The sequence below is a fragment of the Dasypus novemcinctus genome, chromosome 6 (assembly GCF_030445035.2).
Source record: "Dasypus novemcinctus isolate mDasNov1 chromosome 6, mDasNov1.1.hap2, whole genome shotgun sequence".
NCBI lineage: Eukaryota > Metazoa > Chordata > Mammalia > Cingulata > Dasypodidae > Dasypus > Dasypus novemcinctus.
Genome location: NC_080678.1, coordinates 34,872,447 through 34,897,766, shown reverse-complemented (window position 1 = coordinate 34,897,766; position 25,320 = coordinate 34,872,447). Strand labels below are relative to the sequence as shown.

Sequence of the window (25,320 nt, the reverse complement as noted above, 5' to 3'; positions counted from 1 at the left end):
GATGAGGTGTGATGTGGGGGCATTTTCAGGACTTGGATGTGTCCTAAATGATATTGCAGGGACAGGTGCTGGACATTATATATCCTGCCATAAACCACTGAGTGTACTGAGGAAGAGTGTAAACTACAATGTAAACTATAATCAATGTGGTGCAGCAGTGCTTCAAAATGTATTCACCAAATGCAATGAATGTGCCACACTGATGAAAGAGGTTGTTGATGTGGGAGGAGTGGAGTGGGGTGTGGGGTATATGGGAACCTCTATTTTTTTTAATGTAACATTTTTTGTGATTTATGTATCTTTTAAAAAAGACAATTAAAAATAATTTAAAAACTACTTAAAATTTTTTAACCCCATGTTAACACAACGAAAATATATGAAAAATATATTCAGATATAAATGAGAAGGGACTCATATTTATTTGATTTTTTGATACAACATGAAAAAATCAAATAAATATGAAAGTAGATATTAATATAAGAACTGAGGGACAAAAAAATGTGTAAGACTTACGGAGACCAAATAGCAGAATGGCAGAAGAAAGTCCTGCATTATCAGTAGTGACTTTAAATGTAAATGCATTCAACTCTCCAGTCAAAAGGCAGAGATTGGTAGAATGGATAAAAAAGCATGACTCATCTATATGCTGTTTACAAGAGACTCACCTTAAATTCAAACCTTAAATTCAAAGACATAAGTTGGTTGAAAGTGAAAGGATGGAAAAAAAATACCATATAAGTAGTAACCAAAAAAGCTATACTATATGGTAATTCTATATTGACAAAGGGTTCAATTCAACAAGAAGATGTAACAATTATTACAATTATATATACATATATGTACCTAATAGTAGAGCCCCAAAATGTATTAAGATGGAAGAAATAAACATTTCTGTATTAACAGTAGGAGATTTTAATGCACTTTCAGTACATTTTCAATAACGGATAGTACATGTAGATCAATAGGGAAATAGAAGACTTGGATGATACTCTAAACCAACTAGATCTAACAGACATATATGAAACACTTCACACAACAACAATAGAATACAAGTTCTTCTTGAGTGCACATAGATCATTCTCCAAGAGAGACCGTATTTTAGGTCACAAAACAAGTCTCAATAATTTAAAAATACTGAAATTAGACAATGTTTCTTCTCCCCCCACAATGGTACAAAGCTACAAATCAATCACAGAAGAACAAATGGAAAATTCATAAATATGTGGAAATTAAACAATGTACTCTTAAACAACTAATGGGTTAAAGGGGGATCATAAGGGAAATTAAGAAATATCTTGAGGCAAATGAAAATGAAAATAAATGAACCAAAATGTATGGAATGCATCTAAGGCAGTGCTGAGAGGGAAATATATAGCTCTCAATGCTTTCATTGAAAAAGAAGAAAGCTTTCAAATCAGAGACCTAATCTCAAAACTAGAAGAACTAGACAAAGCAGAACAAACTAAACCCAAAGCAAGCAGAAGGAAGGAAATAATGAAGATTAGAGCAGAGATAAATGAAATAGAATTTTTAAAAAATTGATAATCAACAAAATCATAAGTTGGTTCTTTAAAAAAACTAATGAAATTGACAAATCTTAGGCTAGCTAATGAAGAAAAGGAGAGAAGACAAAAATTAACTAAAATCAAAAATGAAAAAGAGAACTTTATTATTGGGCTCACTGAAATAAAAAGGCATATAAGAGGATACTATAAACAATTGTATACCAACAAATTAGATAACCTAGATGAAATGGACAAATTCCTAGAAACACACAAACTACCTCCACTGACACAAGAAGAAACAGAAGATCTCAACAAACCAATAATTAGTAAGAGATTCAATCAGTCATCAAACACCTCCCAATAAATAAAAACCCAGGACTAGATGGCTTCACAGGGGGATTTTACCAAACATTCCAAGAAGAACTGACACAAATTCTGTTCAAATTCTTCCCAAAAAAATTGAAGAGAGGGGGGAAACAGATGTGGCTTAAGTAGTTGGCACCTGCCTACCACATGGGAGGTCCCGGATTTGGTTCCTGCTGCCTCCTAAAGAAGATGAGCAAGACAGTGAGCTGATGCAATGAGGAGACACAAGAAGAGACACAACAAGCAGGGAGCAGAGGTGGCTAAAGTGATTGGGTGCCTCCCATCCACATTGGAGGTCCCAGGTTCAGTTCCCAGTGCTTCCAAAAAAAAAAAAAAAAAAGAAGATGAACACAGACAGCACACAATGAACAGACTCAGAGAGCAAACAGCAAGTGCAAACAGTGAGGGGGAGGAGAAATAAATAAAATCTTTAAAAATTTTTTTTGAGGGGGAAATACTTCATAATTTATTCTACAAGGTCACCCTCACCCTCATACCAAAGCCAGAAAAAAATTACAGAAGGAAAGAAAATTACAGACCAATATCACTTATGTAAATAGATGCAAAAATCCTTAGCACAATCTAGCAGACTGAATCCAACAGCACACTAAAAGATTTATTTAGCTGTTTGATCTAATGTAAGGGGGAAATAGAAAGGAGAAATGAGTTTATATGCCTATGAGTCTCTAAAAAAAAAAAAAAGAGTCTGGAGGCTGTCAGAAGGATTTCCCTTATGCACAACTGAGCAGAGTCTAAGAGACAGATAAAGTAGATACAATCCCCAGGTATTGGTTCCTTTGAGGGCTAAAGGGACCCACGGGTTCTACGGTCTTGGCAGATAGGGTTCACTGCCATGTCAGATGGCCCTTCTATGGAGCTGGTGTTTCTGCGTGATGAAACTGGACCCAGAGGGGATCTCTTTTCATAAGACTATCATGCTACTTTACTGGAATTGTAGTTGGTATTGGGGTTTAAGATATATTTAGGGGATTGAATCTTTTTACTGACAATATGGTAGCCAGGCCCTGAGCCTCAACAGACTCCAGCTCCTACAATCTGAATTATTGGACTCACCTCACTCAGCTAAGATGGAGTTGAAGAAGGGCAACCACCACACCATGGAGCCTAGAGTGCCTACAACTGAAAGCAGGAGGATTGCATCCAGTAACCATGTGGAATCTGAGCCTCCTCTTGACATAGAGGTGCAACGGACACAACCAATCCAAGGACCTCAGAGAAAAGGTGGCAATGGAGTGGGAAAAGTGGACATGGTGGCTGATGGGTATGGGGAATGGCAGGAAGAGATGAGATGTGGAGGCGCCTTTGGGACTTGGAGTTGCCCTGGATGGTGCTTCAGGGGCAATCACCGGACATTGTAAATCCTCCCAGGGCTCACTGGATGGAATGGGGGAGAGTGTGGGCCATGATGTGGACCAATGACCATGAGGTGCAGAGATACCCAGAGATGTACTTACCAAATGCAATGGATGTGTCATGATGATGGGAGTGAGTATTGCTGGGGGGGGGGGGAGGGGTGCGGTGGGGGTGGTGGGCTCGAATGGGACCTCATATATTTTTAATGTAATATTTTTACAAAATCAATAAAAAATAAAAAATAAAAATAAAAATAAAAAAATAAAAGATTTATTTAGCATGACCAAGTGGGATTTATCCCAGGTATGCAAGGGTAGTTCAACATAAGAAAATCAATTAATGCAATATACTGCACTAACAGAATGAAGGGGGAAAAACCCACATGATCATTTCAATTGGTGCAGAAAAGGCATTTGACAAAATACAGCACTTTTTCTTGATAAAAAACATTAGAACACTAGGAATAGAAGAAAACTTCCTCAGCATGATAAAGGGCACAAGTCAGAAGCCCATAACTAATATTCTACTTAATGGTGAAAGACTGAAAGCCTTCCCTCTTAAGATCAGGAACAAGACAAGGATGCCCACTGTCACCACTGTTATGCAACATTGTACTAGAAGTTCTCACCAAGGCAATTAGGCAAGAAAAAGAAATAAAAGGCTTCCAAATTGGAAAGGAGGAAGTAAAATTTTCTCTATTTGTAGATGACATGATCCTATGTAAAGAAAATCCTGAACAATTCTCAACAAAACTCCTAGAGCTGCTAGAACTAATAGATGAAGTCAGCAAAGTGGTAGTACAAGATCAATACTCGAAAATCAGCAGTGTTTTTATACACAAGCAATGAACAACCTGAAGAAGAAATCAAGAAAAAAATTCCATTTACAACAGCAACTAAAGGAGTCAATTATCTAACCAAGGATGTAAAGGAATTGTACATGGAAAACTATAAAGCATTGCTAAAAGAAATCAAAGACTAAATAAATGGAAGGACTTTCTGTGTTCATGAATTGGAAGACTAAATATTATTAAGACATCAATTCTACCCAAAGCAATTTACAAATTCCAACAGCCTTTACTGCAGAAATGGAAAAGCCAAATCAAATTTATATGGAAGGGTAAGGGGCCCTGAATTGCCAAGACCATCATGGAAAAGAAGGAATTGGAGGACTCACACTTCCCTATCTTAAAACTTATTACAAAGCCACAGTAATCAAAACGGCATGATACTATTTTGATTACTGTGCTACTAGCATAAGTGTAGGCATATAGACCAATGTAATCAAATTGAGAGTTCAAAAATCAACCCTAACATTTATTGCCTACTGATTTTTGATAAGCGGCCACAGACCACTCAGTTGGGAAAGAATAGTCTCTTCAACAAATCATGCTGGGAAAACTGGATCTCCATTTACAAAAGAATGAAGGTGGACCCTACCTCACACCAAATTAAAAATTAACTCAAAATAGATCAAAGATATAAATATGAAAACCAGAACTATTAAACTCCTAGAAGAAAACATAGGGAAGCACCTTCAGTACCTTGAGTTAGACAATTATTTCTTCGATTTTATACCCAAAGAACCAGGAACAAAAGAAAAAAAACCCAAACAAATGGGACCTCATCAAAACTGAAATCTTTTGTATTTCAAAGGACTTTATCATGAAAGTAAAATGACTGCCTACATAATGGGAGAAAATATTTGGAAACCACATCTGATAATGGTTTAATATCTAGAATATATAAAGAAATCCTTCACTCAACAACAAAAAGACAAACAACCCAATTATAACATGGGCAAACAACTTGAGTAGCCATTTCTCCAAAGAAGATATACAAATGGTCAAAAAAACACATGAGAAGACGCTCAAACCATCATTAATTGCAGCAGTTTGATATGGTTATGAATTCCAAAAATAGATATTAGATTATGTTTGTAATCTGGTCTGTACCTGGGTGGGATTAAGTTATGATTAGGGCTTTGATTGGGCCACGTCATTAGGGCACTGAGTCCCCACCTCTTGGTGGCATGGCAAGGGACAGAGTTGAGGAGTTTTTGATGTTGGAGTTTTTGATGTTGGAGTTTGACGCTGAAGACTTATGCTAGAGCCTCAGGAAGTAAGCTCACAGAGGAAAGAGAAGCAAGCCCCAGAAAGAGAGGAACTCTGAACCCAGGAAGAAGCAAGTCCTAGGAAGAGAGGAACCCTGAACCCAGAGAGAAGCAAGACCCTGGGAGGGAGGAACCCAGGAAGCCAGAACCCTCACAGAAGTCAGCAGCCATCTTGCTCCAACAGGTGAAAATAGACTTTGGTGAGGGAAGTAACTTATGCTTTACAGCCTGGTATCTGTAAGCTCCTATCCCAAATAAATACCCTTTATAAAAACCAACCAATTTCTGGTATTTTGCATCAGCACCATTTTGGTTGACTAATACATTAACCATTAAGGAAATGCAAATCAAAAGCACATGGCATTTCACACTCATTAGAATGGCTACTATTAGAAAAGCATAGAATTACAATTGTTGGAAAGGATGTGGGGAAATAAGAACACTCATTCATTGCTGGTGGGACTATAAAACAGTGAAGCTGCTGTGGAAGATAGTTTGGAGTTTCCTCAGAAAGTTAAGTATAGAGTTATCATATAACATGGCAATCCTACTTCTAAGTGTGTACCCAAAAGAATTGAAAGGGAATAGAAGTGTATTTGTACACCAGTGTTCATAGTGGAATTATTCACAATTGCCAAAAGATGGAAGCAACCCAAGTGTCCATCGACTGATGAATGCATAAACAAAATGTACTATATACACACGATGAAATATTATTTAACTGTAAAAAGGAAAGAAGTTCTGATACATGTGACCATACAGATGAAACTTGAAGTCATTATGTTGAGTGAAATAAGCCCAACATGAAAGGACAAAAATTTTATGATCTCACTGATATGAAATAATTAGAATAAGAAAACTCATTTTGAGTCAGAATATAGGATATAAGTTGCCACGGGATGGAGTGGTGGTAGGGAATAGTGAGTTAAGGGTTAAAACGTACAGAATTTCCATGTCGTATGATGGAAAGGTTTGGAGTATGGATGGTGGTGATGGTAGCCCAACATCATGAATGTAACTAACAGCACTGAATTATATATTTGAATGTGGTTAAAGGGGAAAATTTTAGGTTGTATATATGTTACTAAAATAAAATAAAATAAAATAAAAAATCCATGGAACAGCACAACACAAACATTGAACCCTAAGTTAAACCATGGACTATAGTAGATTGCAAATAACTGTAAGTCCAGTGTTGTAGAAAAAAGAATTCCTTATCAGCTACCAGTTCTATGCAGATAATTTGCAATCTTTACCAGGCACAGATTCTCCATCTTTCTTTCCTCCACCTCTTCCTCAATCTCCTCTTAAGGGCCCAACCACTGGTTCTAGATGACCCTAGTTCAAACTCTTCTTTATAGGCTTGGGCTACCTCCCATACCAAAAGTCATGATATAATTAATGACAATTTCCTTTTTTCATGGGATACAAAGGCAATTAGCAAGGCATGACTATTGTCTATTTTCCTAAGGAATTCAGAGAAAGAACTCTGTTCTTTTTTCCAGAAGATTAATTATATGTATTGCAACATGGGAAAGGACTAAGAAATTTGTAAAATTCCTGTGAGAAATTGCCCCGTCCAAAATTGTGTGCTATTAAATTCCAGAAAGCACATTTGAATCTGCTCTCAGTGACATCATGGGGCATCACTTCTGCCTCAGGGGAAGGTAATAAGTGGGCACTGGTCACCTGCCCACTTTTGAAGCAGTTACTATGCCTCCTGACCCTGACTAGCAATTCTATCTTCCACAAGCCCAATGAAATAAGGGCTGAGAGCTACTCAGACAAATGTGCCCCCTCCCTCCCAGCGAGGGCTGAAAGCTATTGATGATAGTTAAGTATTACTCAGAATTGCTTGCTCTCTGCTTCTGTTCCTGAAACTTCCATTTCAAATGCTTTAAGAATTGCTGAGGGGAAGCATATTTGGCTCAATGGATGGAGCATCTGCCTACCACATGGGAGGTCCAGTGTTCAAACCCAGGGCCTCCTTATCCAGGTGGTGAGCTGGCCCTTGCACAGTGCTGATGCACACAAGGAGTGCTGTGCCACACAGGGGTGTCCCCCACGTAGGGGAGCCCCACACACAAGGAGTGCACCCCATAAGGAGAGCCGTCCCACGCGAAAAAAGCGCAGCCTTCCTAGGAGTGGAGCTACACACATGAAGAGCTGACACAGCAAGATGACAGAACAAAAAAAGACACAGATTCCCGGTGCTGCTGACAAGAATACAAGCGGACACAGAAGAACACACAGTGAATGGACACAGAGAGCAGACAACTGGGGGGGGGGGGGGGGCAGGGAGAATCTTAAAAAAAACTATTAAAAAAAAAGAATTGCTGAGTTAGGTGCAGCCCATGGAAGACAGTTATCTACGATTTTAACATTTATTGTGTATTTCTGTGTCTAGTATGGTACTTGGCTCATAGAAGGTGCACAATAAATGTTGAATGAATGAATGAATGAATGAATGCCAGTGGTTCCAGAATCTGCAGTGGATGGAGACAATGTTTTAGAACCTCATTAAAATCATATATAGCTCTCTCCCATGAGCCAGACTTAACTCACTGATTCTTAAAGCATCTAAGAAGGAAGTTTAAGGAATGGAGGCAGAGATCAAGTAAAAGATTACCCTTCCTACCCCTTTTATTACTGTAACAGATATAAATGAAAGTGCTTTTACTTACGTTTTTCCCTCAGCAGAAAAATCCTTTTCATCCTGCTTCTTTTCATCTTACCCACCCCCTTGGCCGACATCTCCCTCGCTAACTTCCAAGAGTTAACTCAGACTTCACCTTTTCTGGCATTTCCCACCCTCAGTCACACCGTCTGAGCTAGTACCTCTTTTTCTCTGTCCCTCCTTTGTAATCCCACAACACCCTTGTACATACCATTGTAACTGGTTTGCCATATCCTATCCTAATCCTTTGATTCCTTGGCTGTCTCCCTCAGAAGACTGTGAACTCTTTGAAAGGCCAGAACTGTTCATTCCTGTATCCCCAGATCCCCCGGACCTCACAGGAAGTACTTCAAAAACATTTTCTTGATGAGTGGACAAGGAACTGGAACTGCACAGAGTCATCAAAGGTGATATGAGAATTCCTTCACTGTTAGAAATAGAAAGATTCTTAGTACATAAACACATCACCTTATAGCCCTTGAGATACTTACACCAGAAAACCTGTTCACAATCCGGCCTGAGGGTGTTGTGTCAAAAAAACTCATGGGTGCGCGAAGGACATTGTTCAGCAGTTTTCTGTGCAGGATATTTGCTGCATGGATGGTACCATGGGCACAACAGAGATTTGCTAGGAGCACAAATACACCTAGAAAGGGAATCAATTCCGTCAGTACCATGCACAGGGATCCCTGAAGACTTGTGTCAAGGACATAATGGCAAATGTTTGCCTAAGTCCAGACAAAGCACAGGGCCCAGACAGATTCCACAAGGGATGGCTGTTGTAGCCATCAGACATACCTTGTGCCAATCCCAGGGCTCCATAGACCCCGACTCTCAAGTCCCTCTGAGAGGCTGGATAGTTGGTGCTATTGAAGGTCTTAGAGTCATTGGTCCAAGCACTGAGCCAGAGGTTGGCTCCAATAAAAGACGCAGAATTCATCATGTAGGCCAAGATGATGGAGAATATTGGACACCATCCTATTGCTTGTAGGTACTTCAGATAGATGGAGAACTTCACCTGTAAAGCCCCACCTCAAAATTAATGGAATTCCTGCAAGCTTTTGGTGAGGAATTACTCAAAACATCAATTAGAACAGGGAGTGCAGTCCCTTGGAAAATTGGGCAGCAGTAGCAAAATTTGGTAGTTTGTGGTCACCAGTTCTGCACTGGGCCACAATAATAGATCAATGTTGGAATGCAATGCAGGCAAATAGCCATCAGGGTATTAGTGGGCTTCTAGAGTCAATTAAGAGGTGGAAGATATAAAGAGTAGGGTTGAAGGGATATGCTGCAGAACTTGGAATCTGTGGGTTTTAAATCTTATTAATTTGAATGATGTGTTCTGAGACTGGTGTTATTCAGGTAGCATGGCTTCCAGAAACGTATATCAAAGCAGTTTTGTTCTCTACCTATCAGAATGGATTCAAACACTTGTGAAGTGTTGGGGTGAGAATATTCTTGGGAAACATGCCATTCTTCATGGAAATATGATTTGGTAAAAGCCCAGAGCCTTTGCTAACATTTCAATAATGAATTTGAAGATGTGTAAAGGATGTAGGACATATCCTGTACATATGTATTCAGATTTCATCTAACTTTACATTTTCAGATCCCAAGACTTTTATCACCTTTCCAGTTTCCATGAGTTCCTTCTTAATTAGTTTTTGTCCTTTCACTAATATTTCCTCTTCTTTTGGCTTTCGCCTCACATTTTGAGTTTTCAAGGAGTTTTTCAGGGACTTCAGATGCCTGCCTTTGGACCTAGAACTGAGAGATGGAGAGGGGAAAAGTTTTCCTGAGTATGTAGATGTTATCTTAAGGATGTTCTTGCAGGCACATGTCACCATCATTCTATTTACATCAAAGTGAATCTCAAAGCAGATGGGGAAAAGCGGCACCCGCACAAAGAAACAAAGGAAGAGTTGGCAATATCGATGACATCCACCCCCTCTGGAAAAACCTAGGGAGAAAAAGAGAAAGGACAGGTGGAAATATGGAAGTGATGAAAGCTGCCACTTGAATAGATAACCAACCTGCAACTGATTGTTCTACGAAGACTGTTTTCTCTTTTCGTGTTCAAGGAGGCCACATCTTCAGGGATTTCCTCTATATTGGGTATCAACCCAGAGTCGTCGTCTTCTTCTTCACTGCTATCATTGACTAGGGAGACACATTAGAGATTAGGAAAACAGCTGTATAGAGTTTTTGCAGACCTGTAAACAGAGAGGAACCTTCTCTGATCTTTCTGGCTTCAGCAAGGAATCCCAGACATAGGCTGGACTCTTTAACTTCAGAAATGTTAGTTATTAGCACATCTTCTTATTGAGATATACAAGGATAAAGGAGAGGTGAGTTAATATTCCACTGGAAGAGAAAATAGTCAAAATGAGGAAAAATACTCCCAGAGACTCCACTCAAACCTTAAGTTCCTTTGGGGTAGGAAAGAACTTTTAAGGGTTATGGTAGACAAACGTAATTGTCAGCATTTCCAGAATTGACCAAAAAGGTGAGCATAAATTGAAAATGCTCTTCTTGAAATTCAAATAATTTTGACAAACTTTTATGAATTTAAAGCATTTAAAAGCATACCCTGAACATAAAATAAATAAAATAGAATAAAATGTAAAGCATAGTTTGGGTATCAGTGGGAATGCTGGAAAAAAGACCTCCAAAAATCTGCTCTTCCACTGTAGAAGTGAGAACATTGGCATGTTGATGGATTGAAAGACTTAATATTGTTAAGATGGAACTACTCCTCAAATTGCTTTATAGATTCAAAACAATCCCTATCAAAATTCCTCTTCATTGCAGAAGTAGACAAGCTGATCTTAAAATTCATCTGGAAGTACAAGGAACCCCAAATAGTCAAAACAGTCTTGAAAAAGAAGAAATAAGTTGGAGGAGTCACACTTTCTGATTTCAAAAAGTACCACGAAGCTGCATAATCAATACTGGCAAAGGGTAAACATATAGCTCAATGGAATAGAGTTAGAGTTCAGAAATAAACCCTTATATTGATGGTCAATTGATTTTCAACAAGGGTGCCATAGCAATTAAATGGAGAGCAAATAATCCTTTCAACAAATGGTGCTAGGACAATTGGATATCCCTTGTAAAAGAATGAAATCGGACCCCTACCTCAAACCATGTACAAAAAATAACTCAAAATGGATCAAAGGCCTAAATGTAGGAGCTAAAATTGAAAAACTCTTAGAAGAAAACTTAGACATAAATCTTCATGACCTTGGATTAGGCAGTGGTTTCTTCAATCTGTCACCAAATGTACAAATGACAAAAGATAAAACATAAATTGGACTTCATCAAAATTTTTAAAATTGTGCTTTCACAACAATGCAAGGTGTTGGTGGTGGGGAGACATATGGGACCCTTGCATGATGATATGCATGTTTGCTTTGTAAATTCACGTATTTTACTATACACTTATTGTTTATATATGCTCATGCATGGATGATATACTTCAAAAATATTTTATTTAAAAAAAACCATTGCGCTTAAAAGGACACCATCAAGAGGGAAGGGGATTTGGCTCAACTGATAGAGCATCCGCCAACCATATAGGAGGTCCAGGGTTCAAACCCAGGGCCTCCTGACCCATGTGGTGAGCTGGCCCACATGCAGTGCTGATGTGTGCAAGGAGTGCCCTGCTACGTAGGGGTGTCCCACGCATAGGGGAGCCTCACATACAAGGAGTGCGCCCTGTAAGGAGAGCTGCCCCGTGCAAAAAGAGCGCAGCCTGCCCAGGAATGGCGCTGCACACACAGAGAGCCGACACAGCAAGATGATGCCAACAAAAAGAAAGAGATTGCTGGTGCTGTTGACAAGAATGCAAGCAGACACAGAAAAAACACACAGCAAATGGACACAGAGAACAGACAACGGGGGCGGGGGAGAAGAAGGGAGAAATAAATAAAAAATAAATCTTAAAAAAAAAAAAAGGACACCATCAAGAAAGTGAAATGACAACCCAGAGAATGGGAGAAAATATTTGCCAATCATTTATCTAGTAATCGTGTAAAATAAAGTATATTTGATGTCTTGTCATCTTGCCCAGCTTAGTCGTAAATTTCCCCTTTTGAGTGACCACCCTGGTTAGCCCTGCCCTGGGCATAGCTGCAACTAGCAAGGCCCATACTCCCACATGGTTTGGATGATAAAAGCTGCCCTCCACTTCCCCAAACGGCCCTTGCTCTTCTGCCCTTCATGTTGTAATTTACGAGCCAGACATGTACTTCCAAATGGCTTGGATGACAAGAGCTGTCCTCGCTGACACTTCTGCCTTTGATGCCACACAGTTTAAAGCTGACAATCACCAGCATCTGCATGAAAGTCCTATTCCTCCCCTCTGGGTCACAACAAAGGCAAGAACCCAGGACCCATATTCTTCTTCTCCCTCCCGCCTGCCTCCACTGAACCTTGCAGGAGCCTAGGTTAGGTAAGCCCTGGGCCCCTTTGCCACCCTCACTCCCCCTCTTGCACCCTAGGCCCTTTGATCTATTAACAATAAAGCTGTTCTTCTGCGCATTCTTGGTTGTCTGGCTATCTGTGTTTACATCTTATCACCTGAAGAACTTCCATATAACATCCAAAGCATATCTGTTAAGGGACTTATATACAGGGTCTGGGAGCATGGGAATAAGTAGTGATATTAATGTGTATGGGGTTTATTTTGGAGATGAAGAAAATGCTCTGTGATTATATAGTGGTGAAGGTTGTACAACTTTGTGAATATACTGAAAGCCACTAAATTGAACTATTTAAAAGGTAAATTTTCTTTCTTAAGATTTATTTTTCATATATTTCCCCTCCTCCACCCCTCCCCCCCCATTGTCTACTCTCTGTGTCCATTTGCTGTGTGTTCTTCTGTGACCACTTCTATCCTTATCAGCAGCACTGGGAATCTGTGTTTCTTTTTGTTGCATCATCTTGTTGCATCAGCTCTCCGTGTGTGTGGTGCCATTCTTGGGCAGGCTGCACTTTTTTTTGCACTGGGCAGCTCTCCTTAAGGGGCACACTCCTTGTGCATGGGGTTCCCCTATGCGGGGACACCCCTGCATGGCAGGGCACTCCTTGCGCACACCAGCACTGCACATGGGCCAGCTCCACACGGGTCAAGGGGGCCCGGCGTTTGAACCACGACTTCCCATGTGGTAGGCGGACACCCTATCCATTGGGCCAAGTCCGCTTCCCTAAAAGGGTAAATTTTCATCTCAAGAAACAAGCAAAGAAACCCATTGCCTGATGCATTAAATGATGACCTGATCTTACACACAATAGACAATGAATTATTTGTGGATGGATTAATAAGCAAATGAATTCAAGCATTTGCATGACTATGTATATGTGATAGAAAAAGATACATTGGGAGGAGCAGATGTGGCTCAAGCAGTTAAGTGCCTGCCTCCCATATGGGAGGTCCCATGTTCAGTTTCTGGTACCTCCTGAAAAAAACAAAAACAAACAACAAGCAAAACAAACAAAAAACCAACTGAGGGAAGCTGATGTGGCTCAGTGGTTGAGTGCTGGCTTCCCACATATGAGGTCCTGGGTTCAATCCCCGCCCCCAATACCTCAAAAAAAAAAAAAAAAAAGAATCATTGGATGTTCACTAGCATGATGCTAGTGTGATAGTTTGAAGCTGCGTGGATCCCAGAAAATCCTGTTCTTAAAGCTAATCCAGGGAAGCAGATGGGACTCAAGTGATAGGGCCTCTGCCTACCATATGGGAGGACCTGGGTTCGATCCCTGGGGCCTCCTGGTGAAAAAGAAGAGAAAGCGTGCCTGCATGGCAAGCCAGTGCCCGTGTAGAGAGCCAAGTGTCCATGTGGTGAGCCAGTGCCTGTGCAAGTGAGTCACGCAGCAAGATGATGTTGAAACAAAAGAGAGACGAAGGGGAGAGTCAAGGTGAAGTGCAGCAGAGACCAGGAACTGAGGTGGCACAATTGACAGGGAACCTCTCACCACATCAGAGGTTCCCAGGATAGAATCCTGGTGAATCCTAGAAGAGAAAGACGAGAAGAGAAGACAAAAAGAGAAAGAGATATAGAAGATCACACAGTAAATGGACATAGACAGCAAAAAACAGCACGATGGGGGAGGGGGAGAGAAAAAAAGCTAATCCATTACTATGCAAGTAAACCTATTGTAGATGGGACCTTTTGACTAGATCCAGTTTAGGGACCTGCCTTTTAATTAGATCACTTCAGTATGTCGTGACACAGGGTGGATCTTAATCCTCTTACGTCTTTAATAAATGGAGGAATAAAAGCTGCAGACACAGAAAGAAGTCTGCAGAGACAGAGGAAGGCCTCCAAAAGTTGACAAATTCAGGAAGAAGAAAAGCCACAGATGGAGAAAGCCTGAGGTTAAAGGCAGCGAGGCTGGGAGGAGACAGGAGAGACAAGCAGACGGCACTGCGCCCTGCCACATGCCTCATCACCCACAGCTGCAGCTCAGTGGAGACAGCCTCTCTGATGATGTCTTGATTTGGACACTTTCACAGCCTCAGAACTGTAAGCTTTTAACCTAATAAATTCCCATTGTAAAAGTCAATCCATTCCTGGTATATTGCTTTGGCAGTGTTTAGCAAACTAAAACAGCGAGGTTTCAAGGCAAACTATCTGGAAAATAACCTAACAGAGCCAATACTGATACAACTCCCTTTGCCCTCCTGTCTTCTCTTTATTCCACCATCATGTGGTCTATATACTGAGTCCTGGAACCAACGCAACAGCATGCAAAAACTGGGGTTTATGCAACTGCTTAGCAATACTGATGTTCACGAGAACAAGGATTTACTGGACTGTTTTTGCAAACTGTACTTTGTACATAAAAGACAGGATTCTTTATAGAGGGCGGTCCACACATGGGGGTTTATAACAGAATCCAGAAACTCAGATCCAGGCAAGTCAGAAAAATGTGTTTACAATTAACATAAAAAACCCACCTATGGAGATAAGATTGATAGAGTAGTAACTTATAAGGATCTAGCATCAGACACTGCCCTTTACTTGGGTACTTCACTTCCTGCTCCTGACATACGCTTTTTGTTTTCTCCAGGCCAACACCAGAACATATAAAAGCTGATTAAAATCTCTCACTTTATTTTTTCTTCCTCTCTCCTTCCCTCCCTCCCTTCCTTTTTTTCCTTCTTCTCCCTCTCTCTCTCTAATTGTGGTAGCATATATGTGTGACTTAAAATCTGCCTTTAACCATTTTAAGCATACAATTCAGTGGCACTGATTACATTTACAATATTGTGCTACATCAGTATTGCCATTACCAAAATTTTTTCATCACTCCAAACAGAAACTCTGTACTCATTAAACAGTAACTTCCCATTCGTCCATCCCCAGCTCCTGGTAACCTCTAATCTATGTTTCGTCTCTATGAATTTGCTTATTCTAGATATTTCGTACAAGTGGAATCATACAATATACGTCCTTTTGTGTCTGGCTTATTTCATTTAGCATAATGTTTTCAAGGTTCATTAATGTTGTATATATATCAGAACTTCATTCCTGTTTGTGGCTGGATAGGATTCCATTGGATGGATATTTTATTTACCCATTCATTTACTGGTGGACACAGGCTGTTTCCATCTTTTGACTATTATGAATAATGCTGTTATGAACATTGGTGTGCAAATACCTGATCGAATCCCTGCTTCCAGTTCTTTGGGGTATATACCTAAGAGTGGAATTGCTGGATCATATGGTAATACCAAGTTTAACTTTTGGGGGAACTAGCAAATTATTTGCCACAGCTGTTGAACTATTTTATATTCCTACCAGCAATGCCTGAGATTTCTAATTTCTCTGAATCCTTGCTAACACTTGTTATTTTCCTTTTTTTTTTCTCAATAATAGCCATCCCAACAGGTATGAATGATATCTCATTGTGATTTCGATTCGTATTTCCCTAATTGCTAGCCAACTTCTTTTTTGCTGGTGTCTGATACCCTCTGGCCTGGCTTCCAATCTTTGCCACCCACACTTTCCTGTTTTTGTTTCTTCTCCATCCCTTCCGTGCTTATGGACTTCCTGGTTTAGGATTTTCTTTCAGACTCTTGTGTTCCACAGGATGGTTTTAGGCCATCAAATGGCCAGAAATCACAGCCTGAATTTGTTCCTTTTTGTAGGTGCTGCACTACTCCCTGTTCTGATTGACTTCTGCAATTCCCCTGCACCCTCCAAATCTTGCCTTCTCAGTCCTGACCTTCTGCTGGTGACAACAGCCTGAAGCTGGCACCCAGAACAGCTCATGGGACTACTGCTAGCAGGTCTCCGGAAGGGTCACAGTACACAGGCTCCATCGCTGCCTGGAGCTGGTCGGTGACTACAATGGTAGTGATATTAGGGGTATTCTTTGATATACTGTGAGACTAGATAGCTACCAGGATTTCCCTGGTGTTTGGAACACCCAGCAGTTTTTGGAGTACTAATCATGATCCCAAATTAGAGTACATCAAGAATTCAGCAGTACAGTATTAATACTGGCCTACGAAGCTGTGAGGAAGTGTTTTTAATGGATTTGGGGAGGTGAAATGAGGTGGTGGTTTGAGTCAAGAGAAGCAGGGCATCCTTAAAAGAGCTCCTTTTATGCTGCTGGTGTTCCTTCCACAAGGGCTACTTACCCCTTAAACCTCCTTCTAAAGAGGGTCCCTTGATTGCATGTCAAAGACCAGATGAACTGGATGAGCTACCAGTTTAACCCAGTCACAGAGTTTCTATTTCTGTGTCTCCTTTCAGTGATACAAACCATAGAAAGAGCTGAGCTTGGATCTCTGGGTAATTTACATCCAAATCCAGTTCACCGGATACTAAACAGTTCAGGAGGTAGATTCCAGTTCACTCTTCCTACCCCTTCTCATGCCCCAAGCTCTGGCCTGTTCCAGTCCTTACATACCTGTGGCCTCCCCTTCAGGTTCTGTCTGTTTTATGAATGTCTTCAGATTCTTAGCAAACACTCCTTTCTTGGCCATCAGAGCACTGTAGGATCCCTTCTCCAAGATGGTGCCATTCCCCAGAACCACAATCTCATCCACTTGGGGAAGAAAGTGAATGCTATGTGTAACTAAGAGTCGAGTCTGTAAAAATAACATTAAGTTGAGTTGAATACCCTATGTCCACCATCTTTCTTGGATTACTTCCAAAAGGGAAAAAGAGATATCTCAATTCAGTCTGGGTCTTTGCTTCAAAATGTGGCTCTGACCACTTGGTTTCTTTTTTCTTTTTTTTAAAACTCTTTCCTTCCCAGTGCCTCATCCTAAGAACTCAACCCCGTGTGTGTAAGATGAGACTCCTGTCATTGTGGACATACTCGCAGCTATGTTTCTCTAGCGACAATGAGGTGTGCACTACATACATGCTCCTCCAGGTTCCTGCGTAGATAAAAGTTGGCCTTAGGAATGCCACTTGAGATCAAGACTTATCAATGTAACTGCTGCGTACAAACTAACCAGCTAACTAACTTCCCCTTTCACTAACCAACTGAAGTAACTAGAACTGCACAAATTCTTTCAGCACTTTAGAAGCATTGTGGGGCAAGAAACTTTCTCTTTAGTCCAGGCCCTCTCTAGTGTGGTAGACTTGGTATCCCCTGTAATTCTGTGTATTTTTGAACCACATTGACCACTAAGCCTTCTTTGTCCATTCAAAGAAAGACAAACCACACCTGGGTCAGTAATGAGGCTCAGATAGTAGGTGTAAAATTGAGATGGGCCACTGGAGAGATAACCTAAGTCTATTGCCTCTGCTCTCTAATTCACAGTCCCACAAAGATTAGGAATCATTTATATGGAATACCCAGGAGATGCTTATTCTTCAAGTCTCAGCTCAAAGCCAACTTTCCTGGGAGCCTTTCCTAATGCCCCAGGCAAGACTTGGGTATTCCTTCAATGTCTCCATAGTAGTTTGTATTGACTTCCATTAAACCAATTACTTAATATCACCATTTGCTTTTTGGCATGTCTTTCCATTAGGTTGAATTTACTTGAGAGCAGGGACCAGATCTTTTTATCCGTGTATTCCCAGTCTCCACAACTAACAGAGCACAGGGTAGGAATTCAGCTCATGAATGAATGGAGTCAAGAAAGCTTTAAGGCAGTGTTTTTTAACAAGGGATCTGTGAGCTTGAAGTGAAATTTTTAAAAAACATTATTCTTGTGGGAATGTGTTGGTGCGAGTGTGATATATTTACTAAATAATACACAGTATAGTGTAGATTTAGTAAGGGGTCTGTGGTTTTCACCTGACTGCAAAGGGGTCCGTGGAACAAAAAAGGTTAAGAACCCCTGCTTTAAGGAGAAAAGCCAGGACCAGGAAGAGATGGGTGAGTGAGTTCCTGTTGACCTACTGATCCAAGAGAAAGGCAAAGGGTCTCAGCGGGACAGCAGTCCAGGCCTCATCAGCCCTGCCATCCTCTGACTGATGCCATTCAATACATCTTGAAAGGAACATGCTAAATACAATTAGAATCTCACTGACCAATGTGGAGGGAGGTGCTGCTATCAATGCTGCTATCAACAGCCCCACTCCTGCTTCTGGCGAAGAGCACATTCAAACCCTAGAGAGGCTCTGTCAGCCCCTTCTCTGATCTAACCCATCGTGTTGGGACAAATGAGCTAACTTGCCCAAGGTAAGGAAAGCTTAGTCTCCACCCATGACTAGCCCTAGTGTCTTGCTCTGGCACTTTATTGGTACTATCTCACAGGAGCATTTTGGGAATCAAATGAGACAATGTATGCCAAATGCTTAGCACAGGCCAGGGACATAGTGCCCACTCAATAAGTGTCAGGTATTATTTCTAAGTTTAGACTGAGCAGTCCTGTCCAGGTGCTGTGTTCTCATTCCTGGGGAAATTGCTTTCTTAGAGCATAGCTCTACCTGCAGATGATCTATGTCCATCATAGTTGGTGTAAAATCGAAATGGGCCAATGGAGAGATAACCTAAGTCTATTGAGAGATAACCTAAGTCTAAGTGAGTTGTTGGATCCCAAAGTACTTAAAAAAATTTTTTTTATCATAATCAATTATCCTAAGAGGCTTAATGTAGGCACTTTAGAAGAAGGCTTGTAAGTTTTGGCATATGCTGTGCCTCAAGATGGGCACCTTTATGATCCAGATAGTCGCCTGGGAGGTCAGCCTGACACCATCTCCTCAGGAGCCTAGGGGGTAGGTAAGTAAAGAAATCCGCTTAGGGCAACAGCTGTCCTAGAAGATGTGTCTCTCCACCCATGTCTTCTTCACTTTAAATGATTTCATACCTTGCCTTTCAATAGGCCACTGGGGCCCAGGACCTTATTGAAAATATGTCTTCCTACATGCGCATCCACAGCTGATAGGGGGTCATCCAGAATATAGATGTCTGAATTTTGATAGGTAGCTCTGGCCAAGCTGATCCGCTGCTTCTGACCCCCACTGAGATTTATACCCTGAAGAAGACAATAATTTCCATTAAGCACAACTCCATAGTCCCACCTCTACAGAGGTCAGTAAAAGGGGTATATTAGTCAGGGTTCTCTAAGGAAATAGAACAGACAAGAGATATCTGTAAATAGTATGAGATTTTATAAAATTCTCTCATGTGATCATGGAATGCACAAGTCCAAATTCCGCAGATTACTAGAACCCACTGTTGCCCCTCTCTCTACCTGTGAGGTCAAGCTGGCCAGTCACAGGTAACTTACCCTCTCTGGTCCCTTGCCTCATCACTTTTAATTTAGAGTGCATCTTTTCTATATTCATTTCCAGGTACAAAGTGTAAAATTTCTAAGTGATGTGTACAAAGTATTGTAGCCAGTTAGTGCAAACACATGTTTTCTGGTATTGGTTTCAAATATGTCTACCACAATTGGTCAACTATTTTACTCCCATGTGCTTCTTCACTATCCTCACTTTTTCTTCAATATTTCTTCACCCTTCAAGGTCCCTTGGTATCCCAAATACCTTCTCTCCAATCTCAGCCAGATCTCCTCCAGGCAGTATTTCCAAGTCTGGGAGAAGGGCACAGGCCTCCAGAACTTGCTGGTACTTCTTTTCGTCCAACTCTGATCCAAAAAGGATGTTGTCCTTGATGGTGCCATTCTGGATCCAGGACTGCTGTGGAACGTAGGCAATAGTGCCCTAGATGGGAAAGGATCAGACCACAGGACAGTTGCACCTCCAGAAATGCAGGGTTGAAGCATGAGGTAGCAGAGGGGAGGAGGAACAAATGGAGCTTAGATTTGGAGAAATGTGTATCCAGCTGGCTGAGCACCTGATATTTATAAATGTACTTGTATTTATTGAACTGACCAGGGAGAAAGATTTGATATCCTATTCACCATTAGGGGTCACCTCCCCCTCCTTTTCTTTTCTCGGTCTATCACATTCTAGCCATGATCCTGAAGATTGGGTGATAAATCCAAGTGCTGCTTCTAGACGTGGGTCGAATCCCAAGGAGTTTAGCAGGATCAAGAGAGTGCTAAAACTGACAGGGGAAATGGCATAGATGACATCCTAGGAAACAGCTGAGAGGTTGGAATTAGAATGCCACAAAGATGGACAACGCAGATCATATCCAATGACAGATGGAGCCTGACAAATAACTGTGTTTGAGGAAGAACTCAGTTTTGAGTTAGCAAGAAAAAGCTTCCTAATGGGGATTAGGAGACTGACTTAGATCTGTAGAGTCTGCTCTACTATATTGCATGTTTATTTAAAGCAAACTAGCTCTTCATTGATTCATCAAGGAATGATTCAAGGAATGATGTCAGAATAATGTGGAAGAAGTGTTGGTTCATAAACATTTTTCAAGCATGCCAATGCTCTAAAACAGAGAAGGCTTTAGTAAAATATGAAGACCTTAAGAAAAAACTTAATATCTACAGAAATGTCTGTATTTGATACAAGTAGTGGCTGGTTTAGTGACTCAAAATATCAGTAATTTCTCCTAAGTTTCACAGTCTGAGAGTGCCAATAAGATGCAATGCAAACAACTTTTCTCTGTGTTAAAAATTTTTTGATGACGTCCACACTCTGCATCATACTTTTTGTATTGGAAGCAAATGCCTCCAATGACCTAGCTTTCCAAGCAGGAGGAGAGGGTTCTAGGCTAACCGAGGCTGGGTGCGAATACCATGGGAGATTTTACAGTGCTCCTGTTTTTATTGTTACTGTTGTTACTGTTTTTGTAACTCTAGTTATAAAGTTACTTAAGTTTTGAGTGATCTGTTCCAACCTTTACCCCGGGTCCTCTTATTCACATTGCACAATTTTGCAGAATTCAAGGTTTTCAGAAACACATATATACAGTTACAGCAGAAATGCTTAGATTTTGAAGGAAGACAAATCTAGTCAAGAGTTTGCAAACAATAGTAGCATATGAGAATCACCTGGAGGAACTCATAAAATATGCAAATTCTCAGATTTTACCACCAGAGTCTGAATATATAAACCTGGGATTGGGCAGGGAATCTAGAGTTCACAAGTTCACCAGATTTGTTTACGACCTAATTTAGAGAAATTCTGTGGCAGTGATTATCAAGTTATAGTACTTGGGACACTCAGCCAAATGAGAAGCTGCACTGGGGCCCACTTTGAATATTAAACATCTTTTTCTGCATTCCTACTCACCTTGATGGTGATGTGCCCATGGATATTTTCCATTTCTCCCAGCATGGCTGACATCAAGGAGGATTTCCCAGAGCCCACAGTACCCACCACAGCCACCAGTTGGCCTGGCATTATGTCCAGGGTCACACTGAAAGAGAGGAGTATATTTGAAAGAGATGGGGCATTATTCAAAAGTAGTTCAAGCCACTTCTCAAGACTCTATGGGAAGTCTAATATTGGAAGATTTTCCTTGATATAAATGGCCCTAAGGGGCTTCTTTGATGAATTTTTAGCTTCAAGAGGCTAGAGAGTAAGCCTTAAGTTATCCAACTCATCCATAAACTATTTGTGTCCAATGTGGGCTTCATCCAGAAACATTTTCCTGGAACCAGCATGGTCCCATTGAGTAAGCACCTGAATGGGAGCCTGAAGATGTGTGTTCAAGTTCCACCTCTGCCACTGCCCAGCTACATGACCTTGGACTGCTTCCCAACAATGCTTCCCAAACTTGACCCAATCAATGAGTCATCTGGAGCACTTGCTAAAAGCAGATTCTCTGGCCCCTCTTCTGGAGATTTGATTGTGTCTGGCTGGGGAAGGGCTCATGTTGGGCCAGCCTCCTGGGAATTCTGTGTAAGGCCTTTTATTTGAGTCCTTAGAGCATTAGAAACATTGGGAATTTGCTTGTCATCTTTCTGACCCTTCCCACTGAGCTTCAGACTTGGACCAGGAGAGCGGGACCTCTGTGAAGTCTCCTCTCTGCAGAGGGATGCTTTCAGATTGGGAGGTTCAGTGTAAGGGCTGTTGTCCGGATTCATCTTAGAGATGGTTCCAGAGTCCATATTTAAAGCTGTAGGAATAGGAGAGAAGGGCGGGGAATTGTGGGGGTAGCAGGGAGATGATAAGGTGTGCTCAGCAGTGGGGGGGGGAAATGACATGGAACTGCTCAGACTCCTGGTATACTCTGAACATGCCACGCTCAGTGAGGAATTTGCATGTGTTGTTACATGTGGTCCTTAAAAGACATACTACATGCAACAGCAAGGCAAGAGGGCCTTGGCTCAGGGAAGCTGTACCTGTGTGGCAGAAGAGGTGGCCTACAAAGTGGGATGGGGGGGTAGCTTATTTAGATGCAAAACTCTAGGTCTGAGGTTGAGTCTTACGGAGGTACATCCCACTTGTCCACCCTGAATGAATGAGTGACTTTAAATTGGGTTCAGGTTCTCGTGTGTATACGCTAGCATACTCAGTACTGCCAGCCCAGTACTACCTCCATTCACAACCTGGAGAACAAGTGTCTTCCTGGCTACTCTGGTGGATAGGTGGAGACCCACAGTGGGAAATCATGGTCGCAGATGCAGTTATGGGGAAAGAGGCACAGGTTTTTGTTGTCAGTACATCCCTGCAAGGCATTAGCCTCTGCCATTATCCAATTAAACACATTCACATAGCTCTTTCTCCCATGAGCTCTAGTACATGGACTTTTCCATGAGTAGGACTGGCAAGGAGAAATCTAAAGAACAGCAGAATGAAAGAGGGTGACTCACTCTCGGATTGTGGCTTCCAAATCCAGGTTCCAGGTAAAGGACGCCTTGGAAAACTGCACGGCTTTGTCTGTTAAGAAAAAGGCCCCCTTTTTCCATAAGATTTAAGTCCCCACATGTCAGTCTGCTCCTCTAGACCCTCATTTGTCCCACCCTGCTTTCTCCAGCAGACCCTGAGATGACCTCTGTCATATGCTGGCTTCTACACTAATAGAAGGCAATGGAAAGCTTCTGGAACGAGACCAAAAGTGACTTCTATGCCAAATCAGTTCATTTTTGAAGGTACCAGGACCTCGTATGTGAGAAGCTGGTGTTCAGCCACTGAGCTACACCAGCTCCGCACCGAGTTGTTTTTGGTTCAGGAACTCCAAGCCTGTTGCTAGCCCAGATTCCTGACCTCCAGACACTCTGAGTACATTCCCCATCCCTCTGTCACCTGGCCTCCTTTTATGAATTCCATAACCTTCTATAAATTCAGCCACTTTCCATCCTAGACTCCAGACTCACTGTTGGCTCTGGCCATGGATGCTCCCCAATCCTTGAAACCTTCAGAACCTGTGTGCTCTTTTACTCCAGGCTACTCTCCCAGTTCTATACACTTGGCTCCATCTTAATTACTGCTTTCTGGACTCTTTGCATAACTACCTGCTTATCCTCAGGGCAGTTGGCCCAGCTCTGCTTAGCATTCTGGCTAAGCAATCTGCTCTAAGTGAAACATAATTTAAGTAAAGGTAGTGTTCTTACTATGCAAACCTAGGTTCAAGCTGAGTCCTTTAGCTCTCTCTTCCAATTGTTTTGCTGCTAATAAGCCCTTATATGTCAAAATTCTGGTGCCACCCCTGTAAGTTTGGGAAGCAACTTCCAAATTCATTTACCAAAATTGGAGTCATGTCGAATAGCCGATGTGTCCAAGTCATCCCCTCCCAAGTACTTCTCTAGCCGTTCCGTGGAAACACTGGCCTAGAGAAGGACACAAAGGATCTCAAGAACAAAACATCCAATAACAAGTACAAGCAGGGAGAAGAGTTCTGGGTTTGTGTCATCTGCGTTGGATGTGGAAGCAGGTAGATTCACAGTTGAAATCCCCACTGCAGCTTCAGCCATGCCTCAGCCCGAGGAGCCACCTAAACCTGGACTGAAGGGAATTAAGATGCTCTACTTCAGTCTCTCAGAAAATAGCAGGTTCAACTCTATTACTATTTCTCTCTGACCTTTGGCCCCAGTTCCAGAAACTCTCCTGCCTTTTAAGAAAAAACCTTAAATTCTTGTCTAGTTCTGGTATCTGGGCTCTGGGTTTGCTCTTCTTTAACTAAGTCTGTGCCTTGAGGACCCATCAGGCATCCTAATTGATCCACTACTGGGACCCTCCTAGGGTACTGGCACTACCATGGTGCCATGGCAACCTTGCACATCGCTACATGGGCCACGTCTGCAAAGCTTAAACCACAGCTGACTTAAGCATTGACGCAGCATCCCGTGGCCCTCCTGGCACATGAAAACTTGGGAGGATTTTGAGGAGCTTCTACAAGGATGTTTCTCACCTGCCTCCTTACCTTCCAGGGAGGCTGTCATGAGACAGTTCCTCATCGCCACCTGTGATCTGATGAAATACTAGCCTTTCTGTTTTATTCCCTCCTAAGAGTAAAGCTACAGGCTAAGAAACTGCTTCGATGCAGCATAGATTCAGCTCCTGAGCAACAGAGTACCCTGCTGGTCATGTTGCATTGTCATCTGGCCCCTTTTGTTTTGGTGTCATCCTGTGGGACAAGGACCGTGGGGCACTGTCACCATTGGTGATATTGCTTTTGCTACTACATAAGTAATAAAATGTCTGAATCTAAGAGGGCATGTTGTTTCCTTACTGGCCAAATCTGTCAGCTTTGCTTGACTTTCCATCTGAGTGAGGCCTTCTAAGCCCCAGTCCTTCCGATGACCTGAGCTAACTGAAGCCTGTCACCTCTGGGATCCATGCATACCATCTGCTCTTGGGCCATCTTAATGATTGTACACATGTTCAGGACTCAGACATTCCCTCTGGCCTATGCAAGGCCTCCTGAACTCCATACTCCTTTTCTGACCTATTGAGGCTCCCAAATTGCATTTGGTTTTACCATCACATGGTATTATGC

At 41.6% G+C, this 25,320-nt stretch overlaps 1 protein-coding gene across 2 annotated transcripts in view; it reads right to left on the bottom strand.

Moving 5' to 3' along the window:
* The window catches only part of ABCC2 (ATP binding cassette subfamily C member 2), a 107,232-nt gene that overhangs the window by 27,841 nt on the left and 54,071 nt on the right, over positions 1–25,320 (bottom strand). For both annotated transcript variants that reach the window (XM_004459198.5, XM_058298502.2), the window contains 10 exons: positions 24,067–24,151; positions 23,195–23,261; positions 21,669–21,795; positions 20,001–20,177; positions 19,319–19,486; positions 16,960–17,140; positions 10,068–10,194; positions 9,663–9,801; positions 8,833–9,052; positions 8,526–8,680 (listed from right to left, as the gene is read on the bottom strand). In XM_004459198.5, coding sequence (XP_004459255.1) covers positions 8,526–8,680; positions 8,833–9,052; positions 9,663–9,801; positions 10,068–10,194; positions 16,960–17,140; positions 19,319–19,486; positions 20,001–20,177; positions 21,669–21,795; positions 23,195–23,261; positions 24,067–24,151 — 1,446 coding nt within the window. The remainder of the gene's footprint in view (positions 1–8,525; positions 8,681–8,832; positions 9,053–9,662; positions 9,802–10,067; positions 10,195–16,959; positions 17,141–19,318; positions 19,487–20,000; positions 20,178–21,668; positions 21,796–23,194; positions 23,262–24,066; positions 24,152–25,320) is intronic.